The 14,404-nt window shown below is 34.9% G+C and overlaps 1 protein-coding gene across 3 annotated transcripts in view; it reads right to left on the reverse strand.

Annotated features, from left to right (window-relative positions):
• The window catches only part of ATG5 (autophagy related 5), a 130,226-nt gene that overhangs the window by 99,558 nt on the left and 16,264 nt on the right, over window positions 1-14,404 (reverse strand). Inside the window, exons 2-4 of one of the 3 annotated variants that reach the window (XM_019831033.3) lie at window positions 10,181-10,358; window positions 9,687-9,814; window positions 809-887 (exon numbers count right to left, since the gene is read on the reverse strand). In XM_019831033.3, the coding sequence (XP_019686592.1) occupies window positions 809-887; window positions 9,687-9,745 (138 nt within the window). In that variant the 5' untranslated portion in view covers window positions 9,746-9,814; window positions 10,181-10,358. The remainder of the gene's footprint in view (window positions 1-808; window positions 888-9,686; window positions 9,815-10,180; window positions 10,359-14,404) is intronic. The other 2 variants (XM_003986419.6, XM_006931914.4) reach the window with 2 other exon arrangements.

The raw sequence follows: 14,404 nt of genomic DNA on the forward strand, positions 1-14,404 counted from the left end.
CGTGAATTGCTTGGGGAGCAGGGGCTGAAAAATCAAGGTGGTTAAGGGGAAAGACAGACCATGTTATAAAATACTGGGACAAAATTAAGTTACAATAAATCTGGACTGGTCTTAAAAAGTACAGGAATTAAAATTTCTCAAAACACACTCAGATCTTGTCTTTGGACTTCTGTCTCCTAACCTTTCTCACAATTCAATCAAAATAGCCTTAGGGTTACTCAACAGTGTTAAGCTGTATCCGTCCCTACTCCTATGCCTACATCTAAACTCAGGACTTTGTTCTTCCTATTTGAGATTTTTTTTAATGAATATAAATATTCCAAAATATTTCAGATTTTAAATGTAGTACATTCAGTTCCAACAAATAGGCATTTATACATACAATGTTTAAATGGATCTGCCAAGAGTTAGGAATAAATCGAAACCTATATGGATGAACACTAGTGGCAGCTTAGGCATTAAAAAGTATCATAGGAGAGGCAATAAACAACTTCACTTAAAACAAAAATTCTAGGGGCGCCTGGGTGGCGCAGTCGGTTAAGCGTCCGACTTCAGCCAGGTCACGATCTCGCGGTCCGTGAGTTCGAGCCCCGCGTCGGGCTCTGGGCTGATGGCTCAGAGCCTGGAGCCTGTTTCCGATTCTGTGTCTCCCTCTCTCTCTGCCCCTCCCCCGTTCATGCTCTGTCTCTCTCTGCCCCAAAAATAAATAAACGTTGAAAAAAAAAAATTAAAAAAAAAAATTCTACTCATAAGTCTACTTACTAAATACCACAAGTGGGATAAATGGGAAATGCTACTTCAACTATACCTTAAAATGCACTGTGATGTTCCAAGGAAGAGCTGAACTTGATGCAAGAAGATCAAATAACAAACCAATTGGATAATGCCTAAAAACAAAAGAGTACGTTTTAAGAAAGAGTATTTTAAAGTTATAACTACAACTACAAAATAAACTTCAGCACATATTGTAACATCAAATATCAGGGGGCTTTAAACACAAATCACAGGAAGACAACATTTTACACAGTTACTTGCCTAAGCTAATATGGTATTGTTGCCAGGTACTAGTCCTTCTTCTAACCATTTCATTCCCCAGCGAAGCCTCAATATACATAATGGGATTGTGCTAAAACATCGTTTATCAGTCATGACCACTATTATATCACAGTACTGCAATACCTGATTATCATCCCAGTGTTCATATTGGACAACCAGTTTTTTAAAGCTTATTTAAATTTCTTTTTTTATTTTTAAAACAACTTAAAATTTTAGAAAATTTTAAGAAGAAGAGCACCTAAGAAAGCATACAATCATCCATTTTTGGTTATTACTATAGCATATAAATTTCCAGCCTTCTATTTATGCATACATATCTAAATATAGATTAAGCTTATCCTTTACATAATACTATACCCTGCTTTTTTCATATAACATCATGTCAACATTTTCCAAAGTCACTGAATATTTTTCTGCAACCTCAAACTAAAGTGGGTTTTTTTTTTTAATGTTTATTTTTGAGACAGAAACAGAGCGTGAGCACGGGAGGGGCAGAGAGAGAGAGAGAGAGAGAGAGAGAGAGAGAGACACACACACACACACACACACAGAATCTGAAACAGGCTCCAGGCTCTGAGCTGTCAGCACAGAGCTCAACGCAGGGCTCAAACCCACGAACTGTGAGATCATGACCTGAGCCGAAGTCAGACGCTCAACCGATTGAGCTACCCAGGTTCCCCTTTTTAAAATAAATTCTATGGGGCACCTGGGTGTCTCAGTCGGTTAAGCGGCTGACTTCAGTCCAGGTCATGATCTCTCAGCTCTAAGGCTCATGAGTTTGAGCCCCGCCATTGGGCTCTGTGTTGACAGCTTAGAGCCTGGAGCCTGCTTCTGATTCTGTGTCTCCCTCTCACTCTGCCCCTCCCCTGCTCACGTTCTGTCTCTTTCTCTCTCTCAAAAATAAACATTAAAAAAAATGTTTTTAATAAGAAAAAATATATTCTGGACTTCTAAATAAGAGAACATTTCCTAATATAACTTTATTCACAGTGAAGCAAATTATTTAGCAATAAATACAAGGTTAATAATACAAACCTTGCAGATTTCAACAAACCTTATTTTTAAAATCATCCTTTCAAAGAATCTAAAGTGGCTTAAATAATGAAATAGAATTAAATAATACTCCCCAAAAAAGCAAAAACACGACTAGCTGGTATCCTATACGGTTCTGTCCTTTAAATGTCAGTGAGTTATGCCTAGATTTAAAAGCTGAAAAATTTGGAAATACATCTAATTCCTCTCAAAATGGTGACCCAATACATTGCCTAACCAAGATTCAAATATTAACTAATACTAGTTATGTTTGCTTACATCTACACAACATAATTGTGAAAAAGTCATCAATTACTAGAGATCATGTATTTATTTAGAAATAATTTAGAATGAATGCCCCGCTAGTAAAATAAAACAGTAGGTAGTTTTAGTCACATATGTGTTATATCTCTTAATAACACCCTCGAACGTCTCTATTTGAAAGTTAGCATCTAACACAAATCTCTCATAACCAAGTATGAGTACTGAAGGAAATTCTGGATTACCTAAATAATAGAACGTTTCCTTCAGAAACATTTCAGAAGCCATGGAAGGGGAAAAAAGAAAAAAAGAAAAAAAAAAAGCCCTAGCCTGCCAAAAACTAAAATAAAAATAATAATTAAAAAAAAAACCAAAATAAAAACGCTGCTTTATAGAAAAGTTATAGATTCTATCCAATTCTCATCCTTCTCTCTTAAATTGTATGAGCTCTATATAATGCCTTGTATTTTTACAAAAGAGACCTCTGTTAGTTCTATTCTAGGAGTTCTAGTTCATCATTTTAGGAATTATTTCATTATTCATCAATTATTCCCATCTATGCTTTAAAGATAAAAAAGACTAAAAAAAAAAAAAGAAGAAAAAAAAGATAAAAAAGACTAAAATAGTAGCAATTTGGAAGAATAATGGCATGCCTAGAAGAATGATACAATAATGCATCCTTCCATTTTCTCACTGTTTCACCTAGAATATCGTATTTCAAGAAAGCATAAAGTAAGGATCCAGACCCCATCTGCTTTTAGGTATCATTAACATGGCTGAAAGCAAAAAAATGTCTTGTTTTCCATGCATAGTGGGAAAGAGAGGAAACACTGACAAGGGAAGATGTTACGCAATTATCCGATAAATCAGATGATTTTTACAAAAAGAGCAGTACTTTAGACTTTAGACCGTAAAACTGATCATTTAAGTGAAATCTCAGATTATGAGTCATTAGATGATATTCTAGGCGAATTTTACAGAATTCAAAAACTAATTAATGAACAATGTATTTTTTTGGTTATATATATGTATGTATATACTTATATAGATAGATACATATTTTTAAAATTCAAGTTAGTTAACATATGGGGTAGTGTTGGTTTTAGGAGAATTTAGTGATTCAGCAACTTACATGTAACACTCATCCCAACAAGTGCCCCCTTAATACCCATCACTCATTTAGCCCATCCCCCCACCTACCTCCCCTCCAGCAACCCTCAGTTTGCTCTTTGTATTTTAGAGTCTCTTCTGGTTTGCCTCCTTCTCTGTTTTTATATTATTCTATTTTTCCTTCCCTTCCCCTATGTTCATCTGTTTTTGAACAACGTATTTCTAAAGAGATGGCATTCTTATCCACTTAGTTGTTCAACAGCAAGAATTCCATTATACAATATTTTATGACAAGAATCTGGATCATTTTGCTAAAAAGATGTGTGATAGTATTTTTACATCTTGTATGCTATTTGTGCACTGCAATTTACCTGATAGGAAGCAGGTAAGTGCTAAAGGCAGATTTGTACCAAAGATGACAGGAAGGAATCATATGACGTAGAAATGAAAAAGTATTGATCATTCGAATTGGTATTTACTAATGTAAACACAAGTTTTACAACAAAATCATGATCTGTCAAAGGTTTTAAAAACTTCTTTAAGCATTGCTGTAAAGTACCAATAAGCCAGAACCTCTTAGACGTCTATTTACATGACAACAAATGAGTAGTTAGTTGCATTCAGAAGACACTGCCCATTTCAGGTATCTGTACCTTCAAAACCAGGAAAATACGGAGTGAAAATCTGAATTTGCTGTATTTAAATACTTCTTAAAATCTCTAATAAAGTTGTCATTCACTATTCCTTTATTCGTCTCTAAGTTATTTATAAAATGACTTAAACATATGTCTGTCTGTGTATCTATCTAAGTTCACTTCCTCAGATGGTAAATGAAGACTCTATCTATCTAAGTTCACTTCCTCAGATGGTAAGTGAAGACTCTTTATCCTGATAAATATTAGGATGAAATTTAAATATTATGGTTCCTAATACTTATATTTAAATATAAATGTATGTAAAGTATTAATATAAAAGCATTCTAAATGTAATAGCTAATAACTACCCTGTAACACTCCTTAAAAATAAAACTGCACCAAAAAAAACTATTTACTTCCTTATACTGTCCGGTCAACATCTACAGCTTATATACGGCTCAAAGCAGGTGTTTATGTCAGAATGATTTTGATGCAAGGATACCAACTGCAAACAAATATACTATCTGAATTAACTGGTTCCAAGACTGCTTATTTCTGATGAGTTTATTAATATGCAAGAAAATCTATAACCAAAAACAGAACTGGCAAAAATTAAAGGTACTGAATTTCTCTTACACTATAATCTGATTTACATCAAGGGTTTCAAAAGTACTAATTTGTACAACTCCTCTAAATAGATATTCTACATAGTTTTGTCAGGAGGCTGCTAACCCACAACACAGAAACCACATAAGCCATAACTATAAGTAAATCATAATGTAGCCATTTATCTGTTATGTTGCTACTCCTGCCAATCTAACCTAAATTTAACAGAAAAGGAAGCGGTGAGGATATGAACCTGGAATATATCCCAGAAGAGAGCCAACAGTAAAGGTTCCATCTACCGCCCCATAACAACTGACTGTGCCAGAAGTTAGTGTGAGGTCTATTTTTCACATTTTATTCATTTTCTTTCTCTTCCTTAAACTGATCTAGTCTTTTCTAAATTCAATTTCTCAAAATGAGTAATATTTTCATTATTCTTTGCATAAGCTGTTTCTTCTTCACCCTTTCATTACTGCTAAAATACATACACACATACTGGCCACATGTATAGCAATAACGGATATGTTCCTAAGTCAGCCAAGGGTGCTCACAGTAGTCTAAACATCTGCGGTGGGATAATAAAGCAGTATTCTAACATCAGCAGCAAAAGAAAGCTTCCCCATATACTAGAGAACTGTCATCCTGCTCCATGTCACTGAAATAAATGCAGCCTATTCATAAGTCTGTTACAGTGATTCACTAGAAACAGGATTACATTTCATTGAATAAAAAAGGGCACAACTCAAATGTACACCAAAGTAATTTAATGATTACAATAAATTTTGCCCTGCTTCATCTATGGAACAAACAACTGTAGACTAGCACTGTGTTTCACAGCTTTCTAAACCTATTCTTATGCATGAAAAATTACAAAAATAACCAAGGGGATACTAAATGTCTAACATGCTAAGTAAGCCACATTTCAAAATTCAAGTTTACAAAATAATATATAAAATTTTAGAAGTTCAAAACCTTAGAAAAATGACTATCCATAAGAGAGAAAAGCCTGCACAGTGTTTGTGATTAAGATGTCATTTTGTTAAAATTTACTTCTGAAACCACACAGATATAGTATTAAATTCTGGGTCATTCCGTTTATGTTTAAGATCAAAATCAGTGCCGCTTTTTTTTTTATTCAAAAGGTAGTTTCAACTTCTTACTTTCAACAATCAGTCCTGAAAATAAGTCAGTTTACCTAAGATAATAATAAGAAGAAAGGAAAACTTTTTCTAAAACTTATACTGAAGGCCTAAGATCTAACCAATATTAGGGTATACAAACAAAGTATTCTTTTGAAGAACCAGAAACTGTTCTCTTAAAATAAGTCTAATACAAAAGTAACAAATACAATCTTTGGACACTTGATTTATGGTAAAAAGTAACTCCACCTTTTAAAATGCAGTGTTAGAGCACCCTCTGCTGACTAATCAACTCAAATCACTCTTTAAAAAAAAAAAAAAAGATCCTTACATTTGAGTTAGATCAGCACTTTCCACCTGCCATGTAATTTTTAAAACAAAGGACTGTAGAGGATAAAACATTAATCAAATAAAGACCCCTCGGATTCTCTCTATAAATCAACAATACCTTAAGTATTCATTATGTGTACACCACTGCTCTTAAATATATTTCTATTCTAAGACGGACAATTAACATAAGCAATGCAGAGAGAACATACAGAATTAAAAAAAACAACAACTAGCAAATAGAATATCAGCAGGTGTGGTAGAAAGAGCCCTGAACTGAGAACTCAAAATCCGGTCCTACTCACTCATTTGAGCAAGTTATTTTATTGACTGGAGCCTCATTTTCTCAATAAAAAGAAGAGACTAATTTAATTTAGATTCATTCATGCAGTGAACAAACATTTACTTAGCACCTCTTACATACTGCTACTTAAGGTACAAAGCCCATACTGAAGTATCTCGTGCAGATATTTAAACAATCATAACAATAAATATGAATAGGACTTCTAGAGTAAGAAAGAATATCAGTTTATGCTCTTTCTTCCTTCTTTTATGAATTATCTTGTGTTTGATTTTTTTCTCTCTTGACTTTATTTAAAACTCCAAAGAATCAGGTATAAGAAAGATGTTATCATCCTACTCAAATACATGTTCTTCTACTCTTTAAGACACTTGCATGGTCTCAAAAGTCCAAGTCCTACAAAACTTCAGTGGTAGCTGCTTCCCTACATGATTATCCTATATGAAGCCCACTGCTTAAATGCCAGACATTGATAGCCTATGACTCCTTTAACACAGGGAAGATAACTCCTTTAATGTGGAAGAAAACTGCAATAGTTAGGAGGAAAAAGAGAAAAAGATCAAGACTTAGCCCAGAGGTCCTAGGTTACATTCACACCTCTGGAAGCTATTCCTTCCTCAAATACATGGAGTACCTAACAATATGGTAGTTAGTCCGCCATATCTGTAGGGGATACATTCCGAGACTGCCCCAGCAGGTGCCTGAAACCACAGATAGGACCAAATTCAACACATTTTACATTTTTTCCTAAATGTACCTATGGTAACGTTTCATTTATAAATTAGGCACAGTAAGGGACTAACAACAATAACATAATAGAACAATTAAGTTATATTAAAAGTTACATGAAGTGGTCCGTCAAAATATCTTACTGTACTGTACTCACCACTCTTCTTGTGATGATGTGAGATGATAAAATGCCTACGTGATGAGATGAAGTGAGATGAATGACATACGCATTATGGCACAGCGTAAGGCTACTACTGACCACCTTCCGACAATATGTCAGAGGAGATCACCTGCTTCCAGACCACGGCTGACTGAGGGTAAATGAAACTACAGAAGCAAAACTGCAGGATAAAGGGGGACTACTGCACTAAAGGCAGAGTTTTAACAAAAGCCATTAAACACAATGAGCTTACAACAAGACATATAACGATGAGAGTGACATCATGCATAATAAAAAGTTATCACCCCAAAACCTACAATGAAGTATGTGACCACAGTTACTTTCATACAAGCTCTCTAAAAGTAAAACTAATTTTAATTTTACTCTTTAATAAAAGACTTTCAGAAGGGATAAATCCTGACAAAGTAAGGACATGATATATTTAAGCCAAGATCATTACTCCATAGTAACAGGGAGAAATGGGTCCAAACATTATTTACTGATACAGAATACAAATGTATAGAATACAAATCCTATCAAATACAAAAACAACCACCATACAGGATGGATTAAAAAGCAGCTGAAGGATGATGACTAAGCACTCATTTACTTGTAAAAGTTAAATTGAGGTTTCCCATCATTTTCAGAGTTTCTCATTTGGGGGTGGTTTTGTACCCCTCCACCCGGGACATTTGGCAACATTTTTTATAATCATGACTAGAGGGACTATTACTAGCACTGGCAGGCAGAGGTCAAAGCTGCTGCTAAAAATCCTGCAATGTATAGGATAGCCCTTCCACAACAAAAAATTATCTGGGTCAAAATGTCAACAGGGCTGTTGTTGAGAAGCCCTACTTTACAATGATAAAATTGAAAAGCCTAGTGTCAGTCACATGGATTCTTACAATAATGTGTATGCAACTAATACACATAAAGCAATGTAACTTCAATACCCAACTATAATACAGATAGAACTGCCAAGAATATAGATATATCCTATTGCTACTCAGCCACAATCTTTCCCCCTCCTTCCTTTCCCTCTACTCTCCTGGTCCTTGCTCCTCTTACACTTCTTTTAAGCCACCTTCCCATTCCAAAACCTCCAATTCTGAGAAATAAAAAGAAAACATGGACTTATCTGTGCTATCTGAGATCTAGAACTAGTCAAGAGTCATAATCAGTCTGATATATGACTATGAAGCTCATCAGTACGGTTTTTACTAAAAAATGAATGCTATGAAGAACTTTGTCATCCTTTCCCAGAATTGCCTCAAAAAGTTGGAGACGTGACCCATAACCCAATACAAAATCACCTTGTAGGTTTCTAAACCATCATGAGAAATCTATTCACTCGTGGGAATTCATCAACACAAGGTAAGTTCCAAAAGTTCACTCCTTATTTCTAAGTAATGCTTGTATTTAAGTCAACTGCACTTATTAAACATCCACTAGCTTCCTTTTTTATAAGACTCTTTTTAAACTCTTCGTTTTAATACTCCGAGATTCAGAATCCAAGTCTACTTTTAACCTATTTATACGTTTCATATTTCCTTCGAGTCTTGACTCAGTCTATTATCTTTTCATTCAACTACATTCATATGGCAGCATTTCAACACCTATATACCAGCATACCTTGAACCTTTTTTTTTATATGCCTCTCTCTGTAATTTCTCCAGTTTCACTAAATATTTTTGGAAGCACAATTTACAAAACTCCCTACAGTAACAGAGGAAGCACAAAATACATCATCTGTACATGGATAAGCCCAGATTTAGGATTTATTTTCAATATGTTTCTTCAGAATGATATAGTATCAAAATTATTTTTCACATAAAAAGAAAATCAATACATTTTTAATACTAAACCAAGGCTAGATAAAATGTGCATATTGGCACAGTGATCAACTAAATGTGGCAATCGGTTGGAAAGATGCCATTTTAGGTAATCATGTGCATATAAAGATCTATTATAAAAACTTTGGAAATAGAACCAAAATTGAATACTGCCACAGAGTGACATTCTTAGGGGAGTCTTAAATGTATCTGAAGAAAGGAAAAAAAAAAACCAACAACCGCATAACCAAATACACTACTATTATGCTATAGAAAAATCTACTGTTGAAAATATATACAAATGTGTCCGGTCTCCCATGCATCCAACAGAAGGAAGAAATATTTTCAGTAAAATATTTGAATAAAATGCACTGTATTATATGAGCTAGACTAGTGATTTATTTCTTTATATAACTTTTTTAAAATTGCTAGAGGGCACTATACCTTCTTAAAGCTAGCATATACTCAATGCTTAAAAATGCAGAAAAATTCACTCACCATTTCAGTGGTGTGCCTTCATATTCAAACCATATCTCACTAATGTCTTCTTGTCTCATAACCTTCTGAAAGTGCTTTTTCACTTTGTCAGTTACCAACGTCAAATAACTTACTCTTGGCAAAAGCAACTGAAATGAAAATTTGTAAAACCGTATTTATTTACTATTTTTTTAAATGTATATACTAAATAGGTTTTTGAATCTTAAGGAAAAACAGCCATGTTTTTTGCATTATTTTGAATATTCCACACAAAGTCAACTGCTTTTTATAGCAAACCCTTTATAGGCTAAAGGTTAATAACTTTTAAAATTTCTTGTCATTACTTAAAGTACAGCTTATAGTATAAGTACCTAGAATAAACAACACAAATCAATCTACATACAATCTTTCTGTAATACTTTTCTCCAAATAAAAATACAATGTAATCAGATGTCATGCTATTTAGGATGCTTCTTACTTCTATTAAATTTAACTTAAAAATTAATATGATTCACCTGAGTTAATTAAACTGTTCTGAGAAGATAATCAACTCAGTCCTAATGTACATCTTGACTTATCAATCAGGACTTCTCAATTGGTCCATCATGTTTTGATAATCTACTGTGTATTAGGTTACTCGCAATGAAGAAGAACACCAAGACAAAGATATAATCTGTCCTCTTCTATATGAGGCTAAAATAAAGGCAAAAAAAAAATTCATAAGAAGTACTTACAAAAATACTTCATTGCAGCAACAGAGAGGCCTTTAAAGGTAAAATAGAAGCTCATTTAATGAACAAGAGGGGCCCACTATGATAGCATGAATAAAAGGATGGGACAATGAGAAACAGTATTTGAGGAATATTCTAGCAGTTTGTACATAAAAGACTTAAAGAAGGTAAGATTATAGACTGGAAATCTGTTAAGGAAATATCACATGAGGAGATGGGCATGAAGGAATGGAAAAGTGAGAAAGGTCTGGAAATCAGTCAGACAGATTTTGGTTACTACTAATCAAAAAACTGAAGGAGAAAAATAAGTGAAAGATGATTATTGAGCTACACATTTAAATCTTTAATTTTTTTTAATGTTTATTTTTGAGAGACAGAGAGAGAGGGAGCGAGCATGCAATCAGGGGAGGGGCAGAGAAAGAGGGGGAGACAGAATCTGAAGCAGGCTCCAAGTTCTGAGCTGTCAGCACAGAGCACGATGCAGGGCACGAACCCAGGAACCCATGGGATCATGACCTGAGCCAAAGTCCAATGCTTAACCAACTGAGCCACCCAGGCACCCCTAAAGCTTTGAAGTGCAGTAAGACACAAGCTTAAGATGTAATGCCGGTAGACTGGTGATCCTGCCACTGTCCATCAACTCCTTCAATCCTGTCTTCACAGAGCCTGGGGCTACTTGGACTTTGGAGAAAGAAAAGTCTGGGAGGGAATATTGGGCTAGGTAAACCTTCAACCAGCATGGTTATAATGGCCATCATTGTTTTTCCCCCACCAAAGATACCCAGAAAGAAAACATGATAGTATGTAAGAAAATTGGTTAGAATTTTTATAAAGAAGAACACACAAGTGGATAAAAGGAGGAAAGTGGCTGGGGCGCCTGGGTGGCTCAGTCATTAAGCATCCAACTTCAGCTCAGGTCATGATCTCAGGGTTTGTGAATTTGAGCCCTGCATCATACTCTATGCTGACAGCTTGGAGCCTGGAGCCTGCTTTGGATTTTGTGTCTCCCTCTCTCTCTGTCCTTCCCCCACTCACACTCTGTCTCTCAAAAAAGGAATAAATGTTAAAAAAACTTTTTTAAAGGAGTAAAGTGGCAAAAATTTATGTTTTTCCCTCCTTTGTAGTAGATACTCTAGCCATTTCTTACTTTCTAAGGTTCTGTCTTTTGCTGGTAAAATTGTATTGTTATTCTCTTTCAGCTGCTTTTGACAGGCTAACTCTGCTGCATTTTTCATGCTGTTTATTCAGTTACGTCTTTTGGGGGTGCCCAGGTGGCTCAGTCAGTTAAGCATCTGACTCTCGATTTTGGCTAAGGTCATGATCTCAACCTCAGGAGATGTGGAGCCTGCTTAAGATTCTCTCTCTTCCTCTTCCTCTGCCCCTCCCCTGCTTGTGAGCACATGTACACACTCTCTCTCAAGAAAACAAATTAATTAATTAATAATTAATTAATTAATTAAGTGAAAAGGTTGTCTTTTGGTTAGTAAATCAAGTAGAACTACTGGGCTGGGGAATACATACAAAGAGAAATACTCTGGTTAAGGGAACTAATATATAATCACAGAAAATCAAGATAACAAGCCCCAACTGGGTAAGAGAATATGACAGTGGTCCTAGGGACAACAGGGTAGAGGGGGTAGGAGGTAGCTGGCATGCTCCAGGATGGAACGGAAGGTACTTGTTAATACTAGAACTAAGCTTTTGGATAGCAATGTGGATTCAACAAAATGTTAAGTTCCTCTTTTATAAAGAAACAACTAGAATGTGGATTAGGGAAGAAAAGAAAAAGGAAATGAATACAGTATGTAAGAAAAAACACTAGTTGTTGTACAGGAAATTATCAACTCTATTTTATATGCAGTTTAAACAACTTGCAGAATCATATTCTATTAAAGAAATGGCAAAGAAAAGATTCATTAAAATCAGAAATCACAGAATCAAATACAAATGTAATGTGGGCATCTCTAAGAAATTAAAATAGCATAATAAATTAGCCATTTTTTTAAATAAGTAAGTACAGAATTGACCCTTGAACAACATGGGAGTTAGGGGTGTCAACCCCCACATGGTTCAACATCCATGTATAACTTTTGTCTCCTCAAAAACTTAAACTACTAATAGTCTCTTGACTGGAAGCCTTACCAATAACATAAACAGTCAAATAACAAGATATTTGGTATGTTATATGTATTATATAGTCTTAAAGAAAGCTAAGAAAATGTTATTAAAATCATAAGGAAAAGAAAATACATTTACAACACTGAACTGTAAAACAGATCAGCATATAAGTGGACCCACACAGTTCAAACCTGTGTAAGAATCAACTGTAATCTATTAGTCTAACAAGCTTTATACTAGTAAATCCAAAACTTTTAATTTAAAATGTCTGTTGTCATTAAATAATAATCTATTCTGTAGAGAATATTAACCTATGGATATTATAAGAAAAGAAAACACATCAGGACTAATGAGCACGGATATCATCTCCTGATTTTGGGGTGTCGTACCACATGCCTAGGGTTCAAAGTTACTGAAAAATTCACAAATGATTTTCATGAAATGAAAACTTCTTTACATAAGGAATGAGGAGTATTAGAATGTAAGCTCCAATAATACAGGGATTTTTGTTCTGTCCACTGCTACATTCCAAATGCCCAAAATAGTGCCTGTTTTATACAATAGGCACACTATATATATTTGCTGAATGAAACACAGATCCCAAAGGTTAAGTAACAAAAAGCCAAAATGATAATTAATAAAGAATTCCCATTCTTAAGACAGAATCTATACCAAAATGTACTTGGAATCTTCTTTACTAAATTGGTCTGTGGGAGTAATCTGTAACTAATATAAATATCTACAGCAGCACTAAAAAATGACACTAAGATTTGAGAATGGCTATATTAGAGTAAGTATAGATACAACTTATCTGGTAAATATTTAAGTAAGTAAAAATAAAGGGGCGCCTGGGTGACTAGTTGGTTAAGCGTCCAACTTTGGCCCGGGTTGTGATCTCGCGGTTCACGGGTTCGAACCCCGTGTTGGGCTCTGTGCTCACAGCTCAAAACCTGAAGCCTGCTTCAGGTTCTCTGTCTCCCTCTCTCTTTCCCCCTCCTGCACTCGTACTCTGTGTGTCTCTCTCTCTTTTTCAAAAATAAACATTTAAAAAAATGAAAAAAAACCAGTAAAATAACATAATCCTGTCTTCTATATCCAGATTGTACCATTCACTGATTTTCTTAGGTGTATTTCATTGGTTTACTTTTATTTTAATTGTGGTAAAATATATCTTGCATAAAATTTGCCATTTTAGCCATTTTTCAGTGTATAGTTCATTGGCATTAAATACATTCACACTGTTGTGCAACCATCACCAGTCTCCATCTTAAGAATTTTTCATCAGCCCAAACTCAAATTCTGTACCAATGAAACAGTAACTCCCCTATTCTTCTCTTCCCCAGGCCCTTGGGAATCACTTTCCTAACTTGTTTCTTTTAATTGGACTATTCTAGGTACCTTGCCTAAGTGGAACCATAAAATATTTGTCCATTTGCGTCTGGCTTATTTCACTTTAATTAATGTCTTTGAGGTTAACTTCTTTTAATATGAAAAGGATTATCCCTCTCTAGGGAAACTGTCAGCTACATGGCATCAATCCATCATTCTCTTATTCCTCATGTAGCACTATCAAGTACTCAGTGAGTATTACACAAGTGATTCATTTTTTTTCTATACAGCTTGCAAGGAATACAGGAATAGCTGTACAGATTACTTATGTTTTTGAAAAAGGTAGCTGCAATATTATTTATTTGTGCCAAATCCTATTTTGTCCAACAATTTTCAATTATAAAATTAGAGGCTATTTACCTAGAACAAAAGTAGAATTAAAATATACTAGAATTCTGGGGCGCAGTCGGCTAAGCGTCCGACTTCAGCCAGGTCACGATCTCGCGGTCCGTGAGTTCGAGCCCCGCATTGGGCTCTGGGCTGACAGCTCAGAGCCTGGAG

Source organism: Felis catus, chromosome B2 (assembly GCF_018350175.1).
Source record: "Felis catus isolate Fca126 chromosome B2, F.catus_Fca126_mat1.0, whole genome shotgun sequence".
Classification (NCBI taxonomy): Eukaryota; Metazoa; Chordata; class Mammalia; order Carnivora; family Felidae; genus Felis; species Felis catus.